This window comes from Juglans microcarpa x Juglans regia, chromosome 7D (assembly GCF_004785595.1).
Source record: "Juglans microcarpa x Juglans regia isolate MS1-56 chromosome 7D, Jm3101_v1.0, whole genome shotgun sequence".
NCBI classification, from domain to species: Eukaryota; Viridiplantae; Streptophyta; class Magnoliopsida; order Fagales; family Juglandaceae; genus Juglans; species Juglans microcarpa x Juglans regia.
In genome coordinates, this window is record NC_054606.1 from 2,133,053 (window position 1) to 2,152,289 (window position 19,237).

Sequence of the window (19,237 nt, forward strand, 5' to 3'; positions counted from 1 at the left end):
TTCCAATGAAATAAAGTACATGCATCATGTTTTACTCTCTCTCTCTCTCTCTCTCTTCCCTTTGTACTGCATGCATCAAGATGATCAATGCCTAGCTAGCTAGATTTTTGCGTATCAATAAAGGATTAGCCTTGATCTAGATAATTAGGGATGCTGATGATCACAATATACTAGAAAATATATATTAGATCATATTGAAAAGGAACATACAAGCGTGTACACGTACTGTATTAGCAAGGATGATAAATAGATTGCGGCCAAAAGAATGCAAAAGAAAACATGCATGAATGCTCACCCTCCAATGTGGAAAATGTGGTCATGAACAGTAATATATATCTTTGGAAGACAAATTCCAACGATACAAAATTTGCAATCTATATATTCTAACTCTAAAATGTTAAAAAGCAATAAAAATAGCATATCCCATAAAACGGTCTCAGACTCTGTCATCACAGCAAAATGAAACATATATATATATATATAATTGCGTGCATGTCTTTGTATAAATGAGAAGGAAAATGCTAGATGCCTCGCTAGGGCCTCCCGATGGGCTCTAATGTTTTTTTATATGGGTTTTTTTAGTTTCTTTTATATATATATATATTTTTTCATAATTTTAAATATTTTAAAAAATAAAATAAAAATTATAATATTATTAAAAAATACTTTCTTAATCATAAAGTAAAAGAAAAAATAATTTTTATTCTATTTCGTGATTAAGAAAGTATTTTTTAATAATTTTTTTTTTACTTTTTGATTAAGAAATTATTTTTTAATAATGTTCTAAATTTATTTTATTTTTAAAAAATATTAAAAAATCTATATAAAAAATAATCTAAAAAGAAACACATGAAAAAACAGAACCCAGCGGGAGCCCCCAGCATCATCCAAATGAGAGAGTTATTTCCAAAATAAACTGAAGGATCGGGTCCCATTTATTTTTGTGGTGAGCCGACGGAGGGAGGCCTTGGCTAGCTAGCTACCTGCAGATTCTTATGTATGCCTACACACTTTCCTTTCCAATGAGTAGGTGATGATCATTCCTGTCAGTGGAATAACGTGACCCTCCACACATGATAATATTTGGAGAGAGAACCGTATCCTCTAGCGAGTGCTACTTTTTCAAGGCCAATGAAAAAGTACCCTAATCTCTGCTCCACTCATGCAATCCTTTCCAAGGCAGTGATCCAGCATATCGAGGAAACCCTAAGCTTTATCTGAGTAACAAGTATTTTTAGATATTCTTGCATTTTTTTTTTTCTAAACATTATTTAAATATAAAATATTTTTTAGTTTTAAATTTTAAATTTATTTATTTAATCATTATCTAATTATTATTTAAATACAAAATTCAATACAATTTTTTCAAAACTTTCAAACAAAATATAAAAAATAATATATATTTTTTAAATTTTAAAATAAAAATAATATTAAAAAATTAATTTCAAACAATTTTTTAACTTTATAATATTTTTATTCAATTTTTTCTCTCTTTTTATCCAAAACCTAATAAAATATTTCAATCCAAATAATTTTATTACTATTCACATATTATTTCAGTATTATTCACAAATATTCTGAGATATCTAAATTGTGTTTGGGAGCTTAGCCTATCTCAAACTATTTCGTTACTATTTACAAACTAATCACTATTATTTTATTATTATTTATAAATTATCTCATTACTATTCATAAATAATCTAAAATATTCTTAACATACAAGCTGAGCGTACCCTTAGATTAGCATGCTGATGTACGTAGCCCCACAAGTTTACCGAGTTACTTTCTTATTGGTTTGGGAAAGGGTAATAATTAATGAAATTGATGGGCACCCAATCCGTAGGATATTATAAGCTTTTCGCCAAAGCTACAGTACCGAAATTTTAGTAATCATGTAGGAAAAACATGTCAAAACAAGTTTTTTTGTCCTGCTTTGTAAATAAAAAACGAAAAACATGTCAAAACAAGTTTTTTTGTCCTGCTTTGTAAATAAAAAACGCTCATTTGTCTTTTCAAAATACGTCTATGAACAAAAAGAGATTTCATCCGATCAAAGGGGAAAAAAAAATCAAGAGAAGAGCTTGATGAGGAAGTGGACGGTCGAAGCAATTACGACGCGTGTGCTGCGCCGCAACTTTAATTAATTGCCAAGAATTGATACTCTTGTATATTTTGACGTTGAACCGTCGATTGAAAAGCTTAAGAAGTACGATCAACCAACGACAAGTCCTCCTTTTACTCAAACCAAAACGTGGAACATGCCACAACCAAAAGGTTACGAGTCTTAATAAAGCACTTATGCTTGACATTTCGATGCAAAATGGTTCCAAGTAAAGAGCCGTCTGCATGGGAAAGTTTTTGGAGGTTTGAAAGGTCGGTGGCCTTCTGCAAATAATAAGCATTGGGATATCCCGGAAGGCTACCTTCTTTAACATGTGCACTCTTTTGATGCGTTCTCTGCCACAGGTTCTTAATTTTATCCTGCTTAAAGTCATTTAAGTTGGTTCCAAGTCACAACTATAAGTGGTGGGTAAGTTTTGGGTGTACCTTACTTAGTTGCATTTGATTGCAAGACTCGACTAAATTCAGTTTAATTTTAAGTTAAATCTAACATCTAAATACTAAACTCTCAAATTACTAAACTCATCTCAACTCAAAACTTTCTTATACGTAAAACTCACGTCCTTTTTCAACTTAACATATCTTTATACGTGAGACCCACAACCTTTTTCAACTTTCAATAAAAAATATTAAACTCATCTTAACATCCAAACACTTTAAACTCAATTTTAGATGGACCCAACATAACTCCATCCACTACTCAACTCACTATTATTCATAAAGAACTAAACTCAACTGAACTCAACATCCCCACGCAGCCTTCTTGTTATTGAGTTGGTTTCAGCTGCACCTATAAAAAGACTGATCATGCTTATTATCCTAACCTCGGAGGGGTTTCAGTCATGTTACTTATGACTTGATCTATCTTGAAAGAATGCCTATGAATACGAGTCAATCTATGATCACATCTAGATAGAAAGTGCCGAAATCTCCTTCATTCCTATCCAGTTTGGCTCAGAAAGGGAAAAAAAAAAAATATGGGGTAATTCAAATGACAAGATTATTTTACTAGAGATATATATGTTGTGCATCGAAACTCAAAAGTCATCAAGCTGTTCTACGACGCTGACATTAACTCGCTGCTATGCTTTAAACCGTGTTGCATTACATGGATCAAGGCATTCACATTAGCATTTGTGGAAGCTGATTTCCTCAAAAGTAGATTAACGTAGAAGAATGTATTAGTACAGGTGGATCTCGAGTCATTGGCTCAATCTGCATCTCACTTTTCTCCCTATGATATCAATTGTCATAACAAAGAAACTAGTACATTTTTTTTTTAAAGTTACAAAATAAGAAAAGGAAAATTAAATTTACCCAGACGAGAATGATAAGGATATACAAAGGACTATCTTTGCTTACTACGGTGCTCAAGGTCTTTCAGTTCTGCTTTCAGTAGTGCATGCTCATGTCGCATCCTCTCAAGCCGAGACTCAACCATGTACATCTCATCTTTAAGGTGGTGAATTCGCTTTTCCATCCAAGCCATTGCTTCGGAGGATCTTCCACCCACTCCACTGCCCATGCTATTCATGTAGTCGGCTTGGGGGTTCACATGAATGTGTTGAGGCCTAGCTAATAGCACAAGTATGCTCAACTGCAGGGAATAAAACAGAACAAACTGTGAACCTGTCTTATGGAGTAGCAATTTTTATCATATTATCCTTGCCTTATAATTTTGGAAATGAGTGTATGGTTACTTAATAAATGCTATAAAAAATAAATAATTAAAACATCATACTAGTATTTATGCCATAGAGTAAATGCTCAATTAGATTATTAAGTGAATAGCAGAAATTTAACAAGCTGGTTGAAAAGTACATTACCTGCATCAAGAAAATTACAGCAAAAATGATAATTGCAAGTACTGAAATATGGTTTTGGCTTTTCAAGGATCCTAACTTCACTATAAATTCTCTTAGCCAAGATGCCAGGGATGTAGCATCAACGAAATTTCCTTGCAAGAGATTTCCAACTTGGTGGTTTGCAACCGTGGGTTCAGATATCTGCTGCATTCTCATATGTTCACTTGATTCACATGACCTTTCAGAAGATTCTCCTGTCCTCGCTTCACCCTCCAAGTGACCTTCACCATTCTGAATCATGCTATCAGCAGCACCTCCCTCTTCTCCATTGAAAAAAATCATATGATTAGTTAACATTAAGTAATCATCTGCAACAGCCAAAGCATAAAATATCATGCATTGGAAAAACTACTGAAATATAACTCACAACAGCACAACCTTCTTTGTTTTCAAGAGTCTTTTGCTTCAACAATTCATGTGCCTGAAAGAGTAATAATTAGAAAAATTCTTCAATGGGCATTACAGCACTTACAGAACGCAAAATCAATAACCATGTACACCAAACAGAAAAACAATACCATGCTTATCCAGGTTGAGTATGCCTCTCGACATTCTTCAACGGTAGACTGCACTATTTTGCCTGTGACAACACACACCCATCTCGCATCAAATCAAGTCCATATTTCAATGAACACTTCAATCAAGACACTATTTTTTAGACCCTTGGCACAAATAAATTGAAATCACGAGAAAAAGAAAAATACACATGGATACATGAAGAAGAGAGCACGAATATTTTGGCAAGCACAATTTCAAAAATCTGAAAATTTAAGAAAAACATAAAAGCATTCTATTTGTACCAAATGAGGTATATGAGTAGGAGAAATCTAAAACAGACGACACTCAAATGCCTAAAGCATTCCTCAGGCTCGCACATGCACTAGGAATGCAAGATATCTCTGGCATACCATGATGTAAATATCGTTATACTTGAAACAGCTTTTTCACCTTTTTTACTGAGAGGGCCGTGTCTTCTGTTCTTGAGTTTTAACTTTTCACTTGACATAAGAGAGTCCTATTTTCAAGACACTATATTTTTTTCCCCTGAATAAAGGGTAACAATTTCAACTACAAGGTAGTATTTCTTAAAATCCTACAATCCTACGTATGCCAAATCTAGGGAGGCCTACCAAAAGCAGTAAACCATTCCTGCATTAGATAGGAAACGTGCTATAAATGTTAAAACTGCTTTGTTTTTGTTCAATGAAAAAAGTAAGTTCGTCCAAGCTTCAGGACACTGTTAAAGCAGGAAGTCCAGAAACATCTCTATTTTGCAATTCAATTGATAGAAAATCACTCCGTCCATCGAATTTATCTTGTCATTTATCTATTTACTGGCAATATTTTACGCCACCATTAGCACATATGGTATGACAATAAAAGCCAACCAAAGTACCTCCTAATTGAAATCACCAACATTTGTTCCATTTGAGTTGTGGAATGTAAAATCACGACTCACTCAAGATTCTTTGATAATAGAACAATATAAAATTCCATGCATTGCAACATTAGATTTATGAGGCAAGCAGCCACATCAACTAATTTTAGCCCACCCCACCTATATTATTTTTACCCTGATAACTACCTGACTTCTTATTGTCTAAATTAGTCAAGGTAAATTATAATTTGGCAGAAATATAATGGCGGATGCTGAATCATGTAAGCAATGACTAAAAGGAGCCCCCATTATCTGTGAAAATCCTCAAAGTGCAATGTTCAACATGAGGCACCTTATAATTAGTACTTGGAGGTGCAAACCTTTCTGTCGATACATATAAAATGCATGATGACAAACTAAAACAAAACAAAGTACTAGCACTTTACAAACCTTTAAATACAGTTTTTTTGGAAAATGCCACATTGACATATATACGCAACATGCAGCATTCTTTCGACCCATCAGCATCTCTCTCCACATCCCAAAGCCCCTGATATTAGATGCAGATAAAATTGAACTGGGTTTCAATGTCACTTTATTATCGGAATCTTTAGTAGAGAAAAAATATTATAATAATTGCGACAAGACAATACAGATACACATGGACATGATTAGTTTTTTTTATCGATACCAATTTACTAGATAAAGCATGATAAGTTTGCAAAATGAATGCACTATTATGGAAGAAGGCTATATGGACATTGATAACCTAGCTAAATAAGCAAGGAATTGTATTAAAACTTTTAGCGACTTCCTCCGCAGCTATCAGAAGGTGATCTTTTTTTTTATGCTTATGGCATACACCAAGGTGAAAATCCTGCCCAGATGGAATCAACCAACATACGATGCACACATGTTAGAAGCATGGATCAGAACCATAGGGTTTAAATAACAAGTTAAATAAAAATGAAGAAATAAAAGTGAATTGTAGTTTGCTAAGACCAAATAAATAAGTGGCATGCAGTAAGTTCGGACAATAATACCACAATAATGAATGTGTTAATCATGACCTCTTTAAGGCTTGTGTGACCTCTTTAAGGCTTGTGTGTGAAAGATGAGGAACACCTCCTTTCTATTTATAGATAGCCTAATTTTAATATCTTGCTCAAAATATTTATCACAATGTAGGATATTTCAGAAACGCATGCAGCATATAAATTACAGGAAAGTCGAATCATCCATACTAGACATGTCCAACAAGCTTGGTTATAGGTTATGGGTTATACCTCAACACGGAAATAATCTGAATAGGGCACATCACTGATTTCTTGTGATGTCTCGATGACCAAATGACTGGAGACATAAAAGTGAGAATATCAAGCAAATAACATACAATTTCGTAAAATCATACCTTTAGGATTAGATAAAGTTATCTCAGATAATTTTTCTTCAAGATCTAAACAGATATGAGGAAATATTTTTACCTATAAAAAAAAACAGATTGAGGAAATAAAAGAACTGACAAATATGCATAAGTAATAAAATAAGAAAAGATCAAAAGGTGCACTAGCAGTTCAGAACAATCATGCCAGCATAAGAAATACATGACACGATATTATGATCAATATATGGTGCTTATCTACCTTAGCCAAAGTAAGACTGCCTCACTATGCAGAACGTGCTTGAGTTCATATTACACAGAACTGGCATTATATATGTTTTCTCATCTTTAGATCTAACATCATTAAAGCAATTCCAGCTTCAACGAACATTCCTCATAAAAATTATTCAGTCATTATGTTCTTACATCTTCCTTGGTATCAACTGTTAACTTTTTATAATTTGCATCTTCATGCATGTAAATAAGGATCTCATGTTCATAATTTGATACCTTTCCTTTTCCAAGTGTTTTTTTTAACTGTTTATAGATTTTCCATGTATCTATTCGAACATTTTTTATTATCATGATAGTTTCTTATATACATAAGACAGCCACAGAGGAAGGCAAATTTGGATTGCAAAGGAGTTGGAAGACTCATAAAACTGCTAGCATTTTCTCCATATTATCCATAATCAACTTTACCATCCAACCATCCCACTGCATCAAATTCCATCCGTTTCTCCAATTTATGCACCGTAGAATTGATCAAGTCACTAGTTCTTAGTATGAGTACTTGCATGATGCGGTGCCCTTAAAAAATAGGCGAATATCATTTATCTCATATTTTGCATGTAGTAGAACTAATAGAACTTCCCTTTTGACTTGGCACTTTCTATATTTTGACTTGCTCATCTTCCTCCTAAAATAATCTTATACTTATTCAGAACCATTTTCATTACTCGTGGCTCAATCTCATTCTAAAGTAACAAAAATAACCACCACCAAAATGACAATGACATTGATAAAGAAGATAGTTTTGGTAATAGTAAGCTATCAAGATACTTATAAAATCAATATTCTCCATTAACAATTGATAGCAGCTTAAAAAAAATTAGCTGCTAAATCAAATTTATAAGATGAACAAATATAAATCAACACCTCTTCTTCATGAAATGCGAGGCAATACGGTAAAAATAACAATGAAGTCCTTTACTGAGATAAGTATGATAATTGCCTAAAAAACTCAAGGTTATTTATTTTTTATTGGCAACTCAAGGCTCTTTATTACAATATTAAACCAAAACAATGTTAGTTACCTGTTTCTATAAACTCGAAATTTCTGGATCTCTTGGCAGCTACCAAACTTTGCACCTTAACAGCAATACAATATATCAGTTACAACACACCAGAATGCCAAATCAAGAAATTAATCTATAGAACATTTTTTTATGAGGAAAAGAGAATGTACTACAGAAAAATATATTACAGAACATGTCAATTGTACAGGCTGACATGACAATAACAACAGTTCACATGGCCATACCAAAATATATTTTTATCGGATGTTGAAAGGACACGTCACGGGCATGCCCATATTTGTCATGAGGATACCAAGAGCTGCTCCGAAACTCTGAAAAGCATAAAAAAATTACAAGATAAAAAATATGAAAAACATCTGCTAAACATCCGAACTAAAAATATGCACATTTGAATCTAAAATTCCATAGGAATACTGCACAGGCTACCTTTATCTCCGCATCTTTTATGAAATGATTCGGTGAAACTAAAAGCATCATCTGTGAAAAAGAAACTAAAGAAGTCCTCTACTTTTATCTGCAATACATAAACTGAAGTTAACTTCAAACCAAATTCACTTGATGCCACAGTTAATCAAACCCAATACATTGGTGTGGTGAAACTTGAAGATGATGAACTTAAAGGGTGAAAAACACGCAATAATCCCAAAAGAAAAAAGAAAGTGCAACACTACCGGAATCTTTGATTCTGCAACCTTTGTATAAAATTCTGGTACTGCATGACAAAAATACAGCTCAAATAATCATGACACAGATAACAACTATGATTACACTAACAACAGCAGTACTTATCAAAGAAAGAATACAAAAAATAAGCAGAAACTTATCTGTCATGTAAACTTTTAAAATTTTAGCTTATAAGCAATATACAACCACCAATGCATGTGTCTTACAGATGTCTAGAAGTTTTTTCTTTGTTATGACATGAAACCTCACCGAGCCCCCCTCCCAAAAAAAACCAAGGGAGTAAAACCCCCAAGTATATGGACCCAGCCATCAGAACCTGTATTAGGTAATCTAAGGGAACTCCTAATGCAAAGTCGAATCCAGTATGTTGAGTCTATAGCTCGTCCCAAGGCCACCCTTTGACCACTAGGTTGTACATTGACAAGAATACACATGTCTGTCTAGAAAGTTTTAAGAAGATGAAGACGACAAACTATCAGTAGCTGACATCCAGTCAAACAATGCTGTGAAAACAGCATTGCTGGCATGTATTTTCAGACTGGAGCAACACAAGGAAAAATTATTATCAAACTCTATTAACTTAAACAAACAGGCTTAAATCAGTCAAGCGACACAACAAAGCAACATTCTAGCATTGAGGAAGAAACTCACTCTTGGGGGCAGCAATATTCTCGTGCTTCCATATCAAAGTCTGAATTGAAGATGAAGGTTCGGCATTTAGAACTGGTTCAGCATCCCCTACATTATCTTGCTGCTCTGAAGCTGTTGCTGTTACTGTTTCATCTTCAACATTGATAGGCAGCGAATCATTTAATACAGGAGGATCCTTATTCCTAAATCACATGCATGCAGTATAACCTAAATGATCCCCAGAAAGAAATCAACAATCCACGATGAAGTGTCACAATTGTTACTCATGGGAATACCTGTCCGGAGAGTCTGATTCATGGGCTGGGCTTTCAAAGCACTTGACCCTTTCAATTAGAACCCCTCCATTCTCCTGGCTGCTTGATTCAGATGCTGATTCCTGAGGTAGAATCAGGACATTAGAGCAAAGAATAAGAAGCCAACGCAATAGTGTGAAACTAACTGGGGTGCTTTAATCTCGTTATTTAGTAAGCACTGTACAGCTTAAATCTCATTATTTAATAAGCACAAAATTAAATCTCTGGACATTCATTTCAGGATACAGTCAGATATGTTATAAATTATTTGGATACACATGGACTTAGAAAGAAGAAATAATTACCAATCAGAACTTCAAGAAAGTTTGGAAATCTCATTTTTCACATATAAAGTTCATATTGCAGCAAAATAATAATAATAATTACAGATCAAAATTAAGCCGCATGTTCTGCTCAGACGTTAGAAGTACCAAGTGACTGCCTATATAATGTCACAGCGAAGCTAGTGCCATGTTTTGGTGTTCCATCTTATTCATACCATGACCTATATCTAACACAACAATTACTTTTTGAATCTAGCCCACATAGACACACCAAGAAACAAATAATCATAAGAGGCAGACTAATTTAAGTTAGTGATGCCATAAAGATCACAGTAGCTCCTCAGATCTAGCTGGGAATTTTAAAATCAACACGAGTGGCTCATCTAGGAAATTGGACAACACAGAAGGCCCATTGAGAGGATGATCCACTTATAAATATTCTCTCTAGAGAGATAAAAGGTGACAAAACACATTATATTTAAGAAGTGTGCTGGTTGGTGAAAAATCCTAAAAAAACTTCACAAACTGACATTAGTCACCATAATAAACAAAGTTATCATTCAACACCTGCTGTTACATATAAAAAAAAAAAAAAAATTATGTATTTAACACCTGTTGTTCTGTAGCTCCATTGGCACCATTGCTATGATTCAACCATCCATCATTTATGATCTTGAAAGCTTCATCACGGGACAGAAAAGATGCAAAGAAGTGCTGCCAAATAATAAGTGGATTAAGACATTGCAGCTGATACTGAAATGACAAAGATAATACCAAAAAAAATTCAGGCCACATTTTTATAGACATCATCTCTACAAAGCCAAAGGGAAGAAATGAAAGTCCATATCTAGCATTACCTTTTTGCCTCCGGTAACAATTTCTATGGCATTAGGGAAGATCCCTGCTGTCTTTGCCCTTCGTACACCAGTGACTTCATGGAAAGGGATTATTTTCTGAAGCATATAGTTATCAAAATTGTCACAATCAAGGTAAGAACATAAAGATAGTAAAACTCAATGGTCACTCATCTCATAAATAAATTACATTACAAAGGGTATGCCTATCTATTAAATGTTAGATAACTTAAGAAGCCTCCAGACAATGGAAAACGGAAACTAAAGTAACAGAACTCCTCATATCTATGTTAAATTGCAATTCTTGACTTTGAACAGCCTCCAAGATCCTGTGTAGCAGTGAAGTCTTGACTATGTCCCTCAAAATAGAAACTCTCAGTGGCAATAATCGCTTCAATCCAATTCCATCTGATAACCATTTTGGAGAAACAAGGACAAATGCAAAGAAGAATGATCTAGACACCGGTTCAAATCAAGGATCTGATTGGACCATATCTTTAAACATGGGGGCTATATTCTAAAATTTGTGCAGGGTTGACTCCTAAAGGTATTGAAACCTTGGAAAGGATGACTAAAGTCCTTACGTGCAGACTACGATATTTTTATGCATCAAATAGGCTGAGGAAATATTTAAAGAGGGTTGATTGAAGACCTTCCAGCACATTAGACAATGTCAAAAAGAGGCTCATGTTATCAATAAATCTTCCACTATTCATATTTTTTGTGTTGTTAGGGGCAGAAAATGCAAGTCAAATGGTCAATGAAAAATGCCACCTGTTTCCAAACCCAATATGGAAATACTATATGAGAAGAAAATCCAAGTAAATGTGGAGCGAAATATGGAAGAAATTATGGAAAGAAGTTAATGGAAGTAAATTGGAATCTTAACACAAAAATGAACAAGAAGGGAGCAGAATTCAATTAGTTGCAATCAGGAACTTCATCATACCTTTGTCTCAAATCCAAATATGTTCGAGTAAAAGCAAATATGGTGAACAAACAGGTACATATGACCCTGAAACCAATATATATTCAGAAAATTAGGAAAAATGCAGAAAATTAAGCATTAAAGCCTACCATCACAAAATTAAAATGGATATACAGAAGAAAGATAGGTGGGCAACAACCAATATGTCGCTGCTAACCAAAAAAGAATTAATGGTAACTTGATGCGTCCACCAAAACAATGAGATAAGGATATAAAAACAATGGAGAGAAAATAATCCACTTTCCAAAACCAGAGTCGTGAAATAAGATTAAAGACTGATTTATAAAGATAAAGATAACCTGAATAAGTATGTTCTCCTGTAAAGCACAATTAAAATCTTCAACAAGGACCTATAGAAAAAAAGAAAAGTGGCAAGGTTAAGCATGTTTTCAAATAATAAAAACAAAGGAAACCATTCAAAATTTTGAAAAATCTTGTACATATGTGTGTATGTGTGTATACATACATAGATAGAAAAATAGATAGATAGACAAAGAGAGATAGATGGATGGATGAAGAGAGAAAAATATTTTCCAAAGCAATATATAAAGACAGATATTAATAAATAATTAGTTTCAATATCTCGAATATCATGGATATCCACAAGATAACCATAAAAACGTGATAGGACTACCTTATAAAAACGTGATAGGACTACCTTTGCAATAATTACAAGGCTAACTTATGTAAACATTGGAAGTTCCAAGCCAAGATGCACAAAATATAACCCTACATCAGTATTTTCATAAGGGAGAACAAATGGACACCTTACTCAACAAAGAAACCATCAACTATGAAACATTAAAGAATTACTCCCTCCAAATAGGGGGGGAAAAAAAACCTTTAGTCACTCACATCATCGGGTGGAAGACGAAACAATTGTCGATACTCTTCACTCCTCAATAGTGCTGGAGACTGTAACAGAAAAGCACATAAATGGTGTGAGTACATGACATATATGGGCCAAACATGAAACCCAATATGCTATCAGGATGTATGCCTCAAAGTTTGTGCCTTATGCCAACAAAATATTTTTCTTACTTATAAAAAAAAAATTCTAGTCAGTAAACCTAATGGAAGATTGTTCCAGTCATCGTTTGACTCTCTCTTGGAAAATAATAAAAATGTATGGCACTAATAAAGCTTTAACCATACAGTAAATGTACGAAACATACATAATTTAAGGAAAATACATACGCACAATGGATAACGTGTACAAGATATACAACATCTCTTAATTGATTCATACAATCACCAAATGACAAGAAGGGATTACACTTCTGTAAATCATATTAGCCATTTTTTTAAAAATCTCTAACCTGTTGATGGGAAGATTGCTTGCTGCTAGATAGTCCAACACTGCTGCACTTTCAGCAAATTATATTCTACTGCACACTTATATTCCTTTTCCCCCCTTTTCTGTTATTACCATTACATTAAGGACACCTAAAATCTTCAACTCAAGATCACATGGGCCTTTACTTTCCGGAATCAGCCATTCCCAAGTTACGAAATAGACTTGGTATCACTCTTACAATTTTTTTTTTTTTTAACCAAATTCGGGAAACTTTCAGTAAAAGAGTTATCATCAAGTCGAAGCCCTCGCTAAAAAATAACGTAGAGGTGTTTTGCTTACTTGAGCTAATTCTATTTACGAAAAGGTCGCGTATTAGCATTTAGAAGTGATCACGTTTAACCATAAAAATTCCCAGAAACACCAATTCTAGAGTTAAACAATAGTTTCCTTCCATTTTCCTACCAATCTCTGTAACCAAAGTAAAATCCGAGTTACTTCTTATCTCACAAGAAGTTCAAGAACCATACACACAATTACTAAAATGTGCATATACACAGATATATGTATATTTGGAATTGAAATATATCCGGTACCTGAGCTTCGGCATCTTTGTAAGGATTTGGAGAAGAATTGGAAGAGTCGTTACGATCGGGTGTATCGGCGGAGAAGGAGGACCGAGCGATCAATGAGGATTCAGATGCCGCGTCAGCGGCCAATCCGGAAGGGGACGCGTCCTTCGGCTCGGAAACCTCGATCCTCTTCGCGCTCTCCGAGACCACCGCCATAGCAACAGACACAAAGAGAGAGAAATGGAGAGAGATCTGGGGCAGGATGGACGTGGAAAGAGAGAGCGTCGGGGATGGTGGTTGGGGGGATCGCTTAGTGGCTTTGGAAACGGACAACGGAAGCGTCGGTTTCCGAGTTCTTGGATTTTTTTCTTTTTTTCCCCTCAGCTGCAAGTCCACGTCACTGCTTAACTTCAGTAGGTTTTCAGACGGAGACGTCGACCTTCTTACACGCGGCACATTTGTTCATCTTCCTTCTAAGCTTTTCCCTCTCGTCGGTAGCCATTAGGCCTCTTTGGGTAAAACAAATTTTTCCCTCTCGTCGGTAGCCATTAGGCCTCTTTGGGTATAACAAATTTCATCTCATCTCGACATTTTTAAATTTTTATATAAAATATAATAAATAATTTAACTTTTATAAATTTTAAAATAATAATAATATTATAAATAATATTATAATAATATTTTATTAAACTTTTAATTATCATTTAAAATCATCTCATTTTATCTCAATATTCATACGAAATAATAGATGAGATCATAATTTTATAGATACTTGTACATAATCTCGATTAATGATTGAGTTGCTTTTTAATTGGTATATCCTTTTTTATAATAACATCATCAATTACAATATAGTTAAATTGATATATATGTCATTTTTATAGTAATAACAAGAGGATATATGAAATTAAGGATAGTTTTGATAGTGAGATGAGATAAGAAAATTTTAAAACTTTTCAAGATTTTTTATAATTTCTTTTCCAAATATCACTCAAATACAAAATATTTTTTAATTTAAGATATTCAACATTTTCATCTAGTTATTACGTAATTATTACAAGTTTTACAAATTTAAAAATAAAATACGAAAATTAATAAAACTTTTTCAAACTTAAAAAAATAATAATATTAAAGAATTATATTCAAATAATTTTTTAATTTTATAATATTTTTATTTAACTTTTTCTCTCTCATTTTTTAAAATATAATAAAATATTTTAATTCAAACAATTTCACTACCATTCACAGAGTTAAGAGATCATACTCTAAGAATACTATTATAATCTACATAGATCATGTATATCCTCTCTATAGAAATAAAAATGAATAAAAAATAAAGAGAGGGAGAGAGATATTATAGATCCAATCTAAAAATATTAGAGAGTGCACACATGCCACATAAGAATAAAAATGCAATAACACAATCTAATTATTTTTTCGATTTATGGATCTATGCAATGCAACGTACGTAGTTGTTTCGCTCAATGAGAAAATGATTCTACGAGATCAAACTCACCGGACTTAAGGAATGATAAAAGGGAATAGACAAAGAAATAAAAAAGAAAAGAGAGGGAAAGTAGTAAAAAAAATAAGTAAATAAAAAAGAAGTAGAATATATAGCCCATATTCCAAATGAATGAAAGAAAACGTGACTGGAATCACTGGATCATGGGAAATGCAAAAACTAAATATTGCAATTAATATTCAAACATGTTACAATGAGATTATACATGCTATATATATAGCACTTTAAAAAAAAAAAGTATAAGATTAACAGGGATGAAGCCAAGATTGCAGTTAAAGAAAATCAGGTTAGATTATAAATTTTTTAGGGGCCATAGTTATTTTTAAAAAAATCTACTAAATTTTCTTTTCTTCAAGCTAGAACAACTTTGCGTAAAATGACCAAAATGACTATATATTTCCACAAAGTTTGGTGGGGCTAAGAGTGTAAAAGATGTCATATGTATGGAAAATAATAGGGATCTCGTTCATTTTTCTTGTTCCAATTTTTTATTTCTTAGGGTTTTATTTATTTATTTATTTATGTAATGATTAAGAGAATGTTGTTTAATAATATTGTGAATTTTTTCTTTTTTAAAAAATATTTAAAAGTGTTAAAAAAATTATGTGAAAAAATATTTAGAAGTGTTTTTTTCACATTATTTTTTTAACACTTTTAAATATTTAAAAAAAAAGAAAAAATCACAATATTATTAAACAATATTTTTTTAATCGCTAGATAAAGAAACTAAAAAATAAAAGGGAACGAGATGCTTGAACGGGATCCCTAGCTAGCATTGCCCTGTGTATTTATATATTGTGACAATCTTAATTTGGAATCAGATGATCGATCAGCTAATTCCTCTAATTCAACATACGTATTATAAGTTGCTAAATCCTAATTAAATTTGATTCTGTCGCGTGCGCGCCACAAAGAATAAATACATGTAACACGAACTTAATTCTCATGTAGTATGTAATTAAATGATCATGTGATGATAGAATCAACGACGATGGCTTTGCGATGGCTAGCTGCATGTAAATAATGCTAATTAATTGAACTTTGAAGCACGCACGCACAATTGACAATATCAGATAAAGAAGGGATCGATTCATAGAGGCTTTCTTATAACGCATGCATTTGAAAGGTGGAAGGAATATTATTTTTGTCAAGTCATTGATTGAACTTGTAACGGCGCCGATCGAGACGACGCGACGCCCCTGCAGAAACTTTTGGAACGTATTTTCAAGAATATAATTACATCATTTTACATATGATAGAGTTTGGAACGCTTATTCATGAGTTCTTTGGTTACATTGAAAAACTCAAGCACATGCAGCCATTGATCCCACCTTTTTAATCGATGAACAGCTACCGTCTCTGGTATAAGCTCATGCGAGCACCTGCCGTTTGCTCCCGGGTAGTCATACATGGCCGGCTTGTTAGAATATCGGTTCTTTGCCTTATTTCCTATCTTCAACCATTTCCCAACCAATTTATCTTCAGGGCCATAGGTGTCGTTTTCGGGGATCTTAGAATTCCCTATCCACTCAACAATGTCCCACGACAACAAAAACCCCATCCCCGACATGTAATCCACGAAAGGATTCTTGCTACTGCATGGAATTACAAATCCATAATACATGTCTAACCTAGGCAACGGCTCGAGGGAAAATGCCAATGGTGCAAGCCTGATGAAAACATCATCGTCTGCCTTCATGACATAGTCATAACGCCTCGGAATGATGCGTGGGAGGGAAGAAAAATAAGTGTAGGTCTTGCCGCTGTTCATGTTCTCGGTGCAATTGAGGATGATAATGTCATTGAAACGAAGGATTTCTAGAGCTATGAATGCTCTTTGCTCAGCTTTTGTGAGGTTGCAGAAGACAAACTTCACGTCTATGTCGGCTAGGGGAGATGCTTGGATCCCATAGACGAGGCGAAGGAAATGGCGGCGTTCATACTTATCCGGGCAGGTTAAGATTCCAATCAAGAGACTGAACTGTTTATGCTGCAGATCAGGGGTTTCAGCAAGTTTGGATTTGGAAATCGAAGGGGATGCAACTCGGGCGTTGAATAAGACAAAGGAGAAGTATAGGAAGAAGAAGAAGAGGAAGAGAGAGGGAAATACGACTAGGATTAGCTGCCTCCTTCGCATTATAACTTTCAAATCAATTGCTAATTCAAAACCTGGGATATTGTTTTTGTAATGAGTTTGGCATAGACTAAAAGATCACAGGTACTTGATAAAATTGTTGAGGGGTACTTCAGGTGGGTGGTGATCAGGTCCATGCTTTGCATGTTCATGTTTTAGCTGTCAGCCCGCCTCTTTTGAGAAACCGTAACGCATAAAAGTCATGCTTTTCTACATGTCAAGAGAGGTGCATTTTGTGATTTTACTCGTGCTGCCTTTGCGAAGATCAGTTGCTTAATCTGCGGGAAGTATTTTGAAAATGAGAGAAAGAAACGGATGATTAATTTAACAACCACGCACACCATGCATGCTCAAAATTATTCGTGCAGCAGGTTGAGATAAATCTTTAGGGTGCTTGCAAGCTCTCAGCCTACTCTCAAGGAACTTTAAAACGTTATTCATCAACCCTTTCGGTTGAGACCCATAATTCTGCAAGGCAGAAAAATGCTAGTGGCCCTAGGAGATGACACAATGGTTGGAAGAATTTTGACCAAATATTTGACTGAAGCAATTGAATATACAGTAACATACATCGGATCTGACTTATGAAGCAAGCAACAGGGCTGCAGAAGCAGAAAGGCTCAGCAATATTCTGTGTGTCTGGAGATGCGTGTGTAGGTTACTATATATGTCGCTAAAGAACTTCAGTCTTTGTCATCGGGTTTTGGGCCTTAAAAAGGGTATTCTTTAATGTGTTTATTGGGCCAGACAAGCTTGAAAGCGTGGAAGTCAAAATGAGTAAAGTGATTTGTTTGTACTGTGTAAAACTTCGGGCGTATTTGAGTATTTGGTGGCTAAGCACACTATAAGCAGTGCGCAGGGCCCTGGTTTCACCCAAACAAACTGTCGATTGGTCCCATTTCAACAGTAAACCAGATATATAATTGCCAAAGGATCCCTGCCTCCACTCTCGTTGGTGCAGATGCCAGAACTTGGTGGGACTTTATACCATTTGAAGTCAGTTTCCAATGTCTCAGGGAAAAAAAAAAGGGTCAGTTTCCAATGCGGTGTGTCTGATGTTTTTGTTCTAAAACCAGGGTTTGGGCTCCCAGCACCACTTGGTTTGCTTTCAAAAACACAGCCCAGCCTTCTTTTTTTACCCCTTTCCTTTTACAGCGAAACACTAAAGTGAGGCAGCCTGACTAAAAAATAACAGAAATGAGGCAGTAGAAGTTTCAAAAACCCCCGGATCCCTATTCCTAGAAGTTATGAATTTTCAGTTCCAAACTTAGTTCCAAACTTAGTTCTGCTCAAAACCTTCCAACCTTATTGATTATTTTATATTTACTATTATTCCTCTTTCCTCTCTCTCTCTCTCTCTCTCTCATCAAGAGGAGTAGAAAAGCGAGGCTATGGCTCCTCATTTGGTGCAGTGTTCACAGCTAATAACTGATAACACTCGCCTGAAAAAGCCTTTTTTGTGGACCAAATTGAAGAGAGAAAGGAATCATGAAAGAGCCCACCTTTGAATGCCCCTTCCCCCTTTTCCTAATTCCAACGCCAAAAACCCACACTTTCAAACCTCTAATTTGGCCAACTTTTCAAAAAGCAAACCCCGCAAGAGAGATTGCAAGACTCCTCTTTCTTTTATTTTTCGGAAATGGGGATAATGATTTTAATCACCAACTATGTGAACTTCCGTGGGATTAGAGATCTCACATGACAGCTTATTGTCCAACTGATCGTGACCATCCACGACAAAAAGAAAAAAAAAACATTAGAACCAATCATGATCCACATCATCCATCTAGATTCTTGCCACGTCATCATTGTTTCATCTCGATTACTTTGATAAGAGAATATTTTGCCGCCATGTCATCTGATTTTTTGGCGTGTTATTTAATCTCCAAATTAG

The 19,237-nt window shown here is 34.4% G+C and overlaps 2 protein-coding genes across 4 annotated transcripts; both read right to left on the reverse strand.

Annotated features, from left to right (window-relative positions):
- Window positions 1-3,272: 3,272 nt before the first annotated feature.
- Window positions 3,273-14,064, reverse strand: LOC121238495 (protein VASCULAR ASSOCIATED DEATH 1, chloroplastic). Of its 3 annotated transcripts, none has more exons than XM_041135383.1 (18): window positions 13,709-14,060; window positions 12,674-12,733; window positions 12,118-12,168; window positions 11,780-11,845; window positions 10,834-10,929; window positions 10,589-10,729; window positions 9,675-9,775; window positions 9,400-9,581; window positions 8,736-8,776; window positions 8,491-8,578; window positions 8,289-8,375; window positions 8,062-8,116; window positions 6,651-6,717; window positions 5,815-5,914; window positions 4,505-4,566; window positions 4,365-4,407; window positions 3,948-4,246; window positions 3,273-3,718 (listed from the first exon to the last, which is right to left on the reverse strand). In XM_041135383.1, exons 1-18 carry the CDS (start codon window positions 13,898-13,900, stop codon window positions 3,470-3,472), a joined length of 1,980 nt encoding a protein of 659 aa, XP_040991317.1. In that variant the 5' UTR covers window positions 13,901-14,060; the 3' UTR covers window positions 3,273-3,469. The 3 variants fall into 3 exon arrangements, with proteins under 3 accessions (XP_040991317.1, XP_040991318.1, XP_040991319.1); XM_041135384.1 differs by having other exon boundaries at window positions 10,589-10,690; window positions 13,709-14,059; XM_041135385.1 differs by lacking the exon at window positions 3,273-3,718 and having other exon boundaries at window positions 3,980-4,246; window positions 4,354-4,407; window positions 13,709-14,064.
- A 2,300-nt stretch (window positions 14,065-16,364) lies between these two features.
- Window positions 16,365-17,444, reverse strand: LOC121238496 (beta-1,3-galactosyltransferase sqv-2-like). The gene has a single exon (XM_041135387.1). The coding sequence runs from the start codon at window positions 17,344-17,346 to the stop codon at window positions 16,456-16,458; it is 891 nt and encodes a 296-aa protein (XP_040991321.1). The 5' UTR covers window positions 17,347-17,444; the 3' UTR covers window positions 16,365-16,455.
- Between the last annotated feature and the right edge of the window lie 1,793 nt (window positions 17,445-19,237).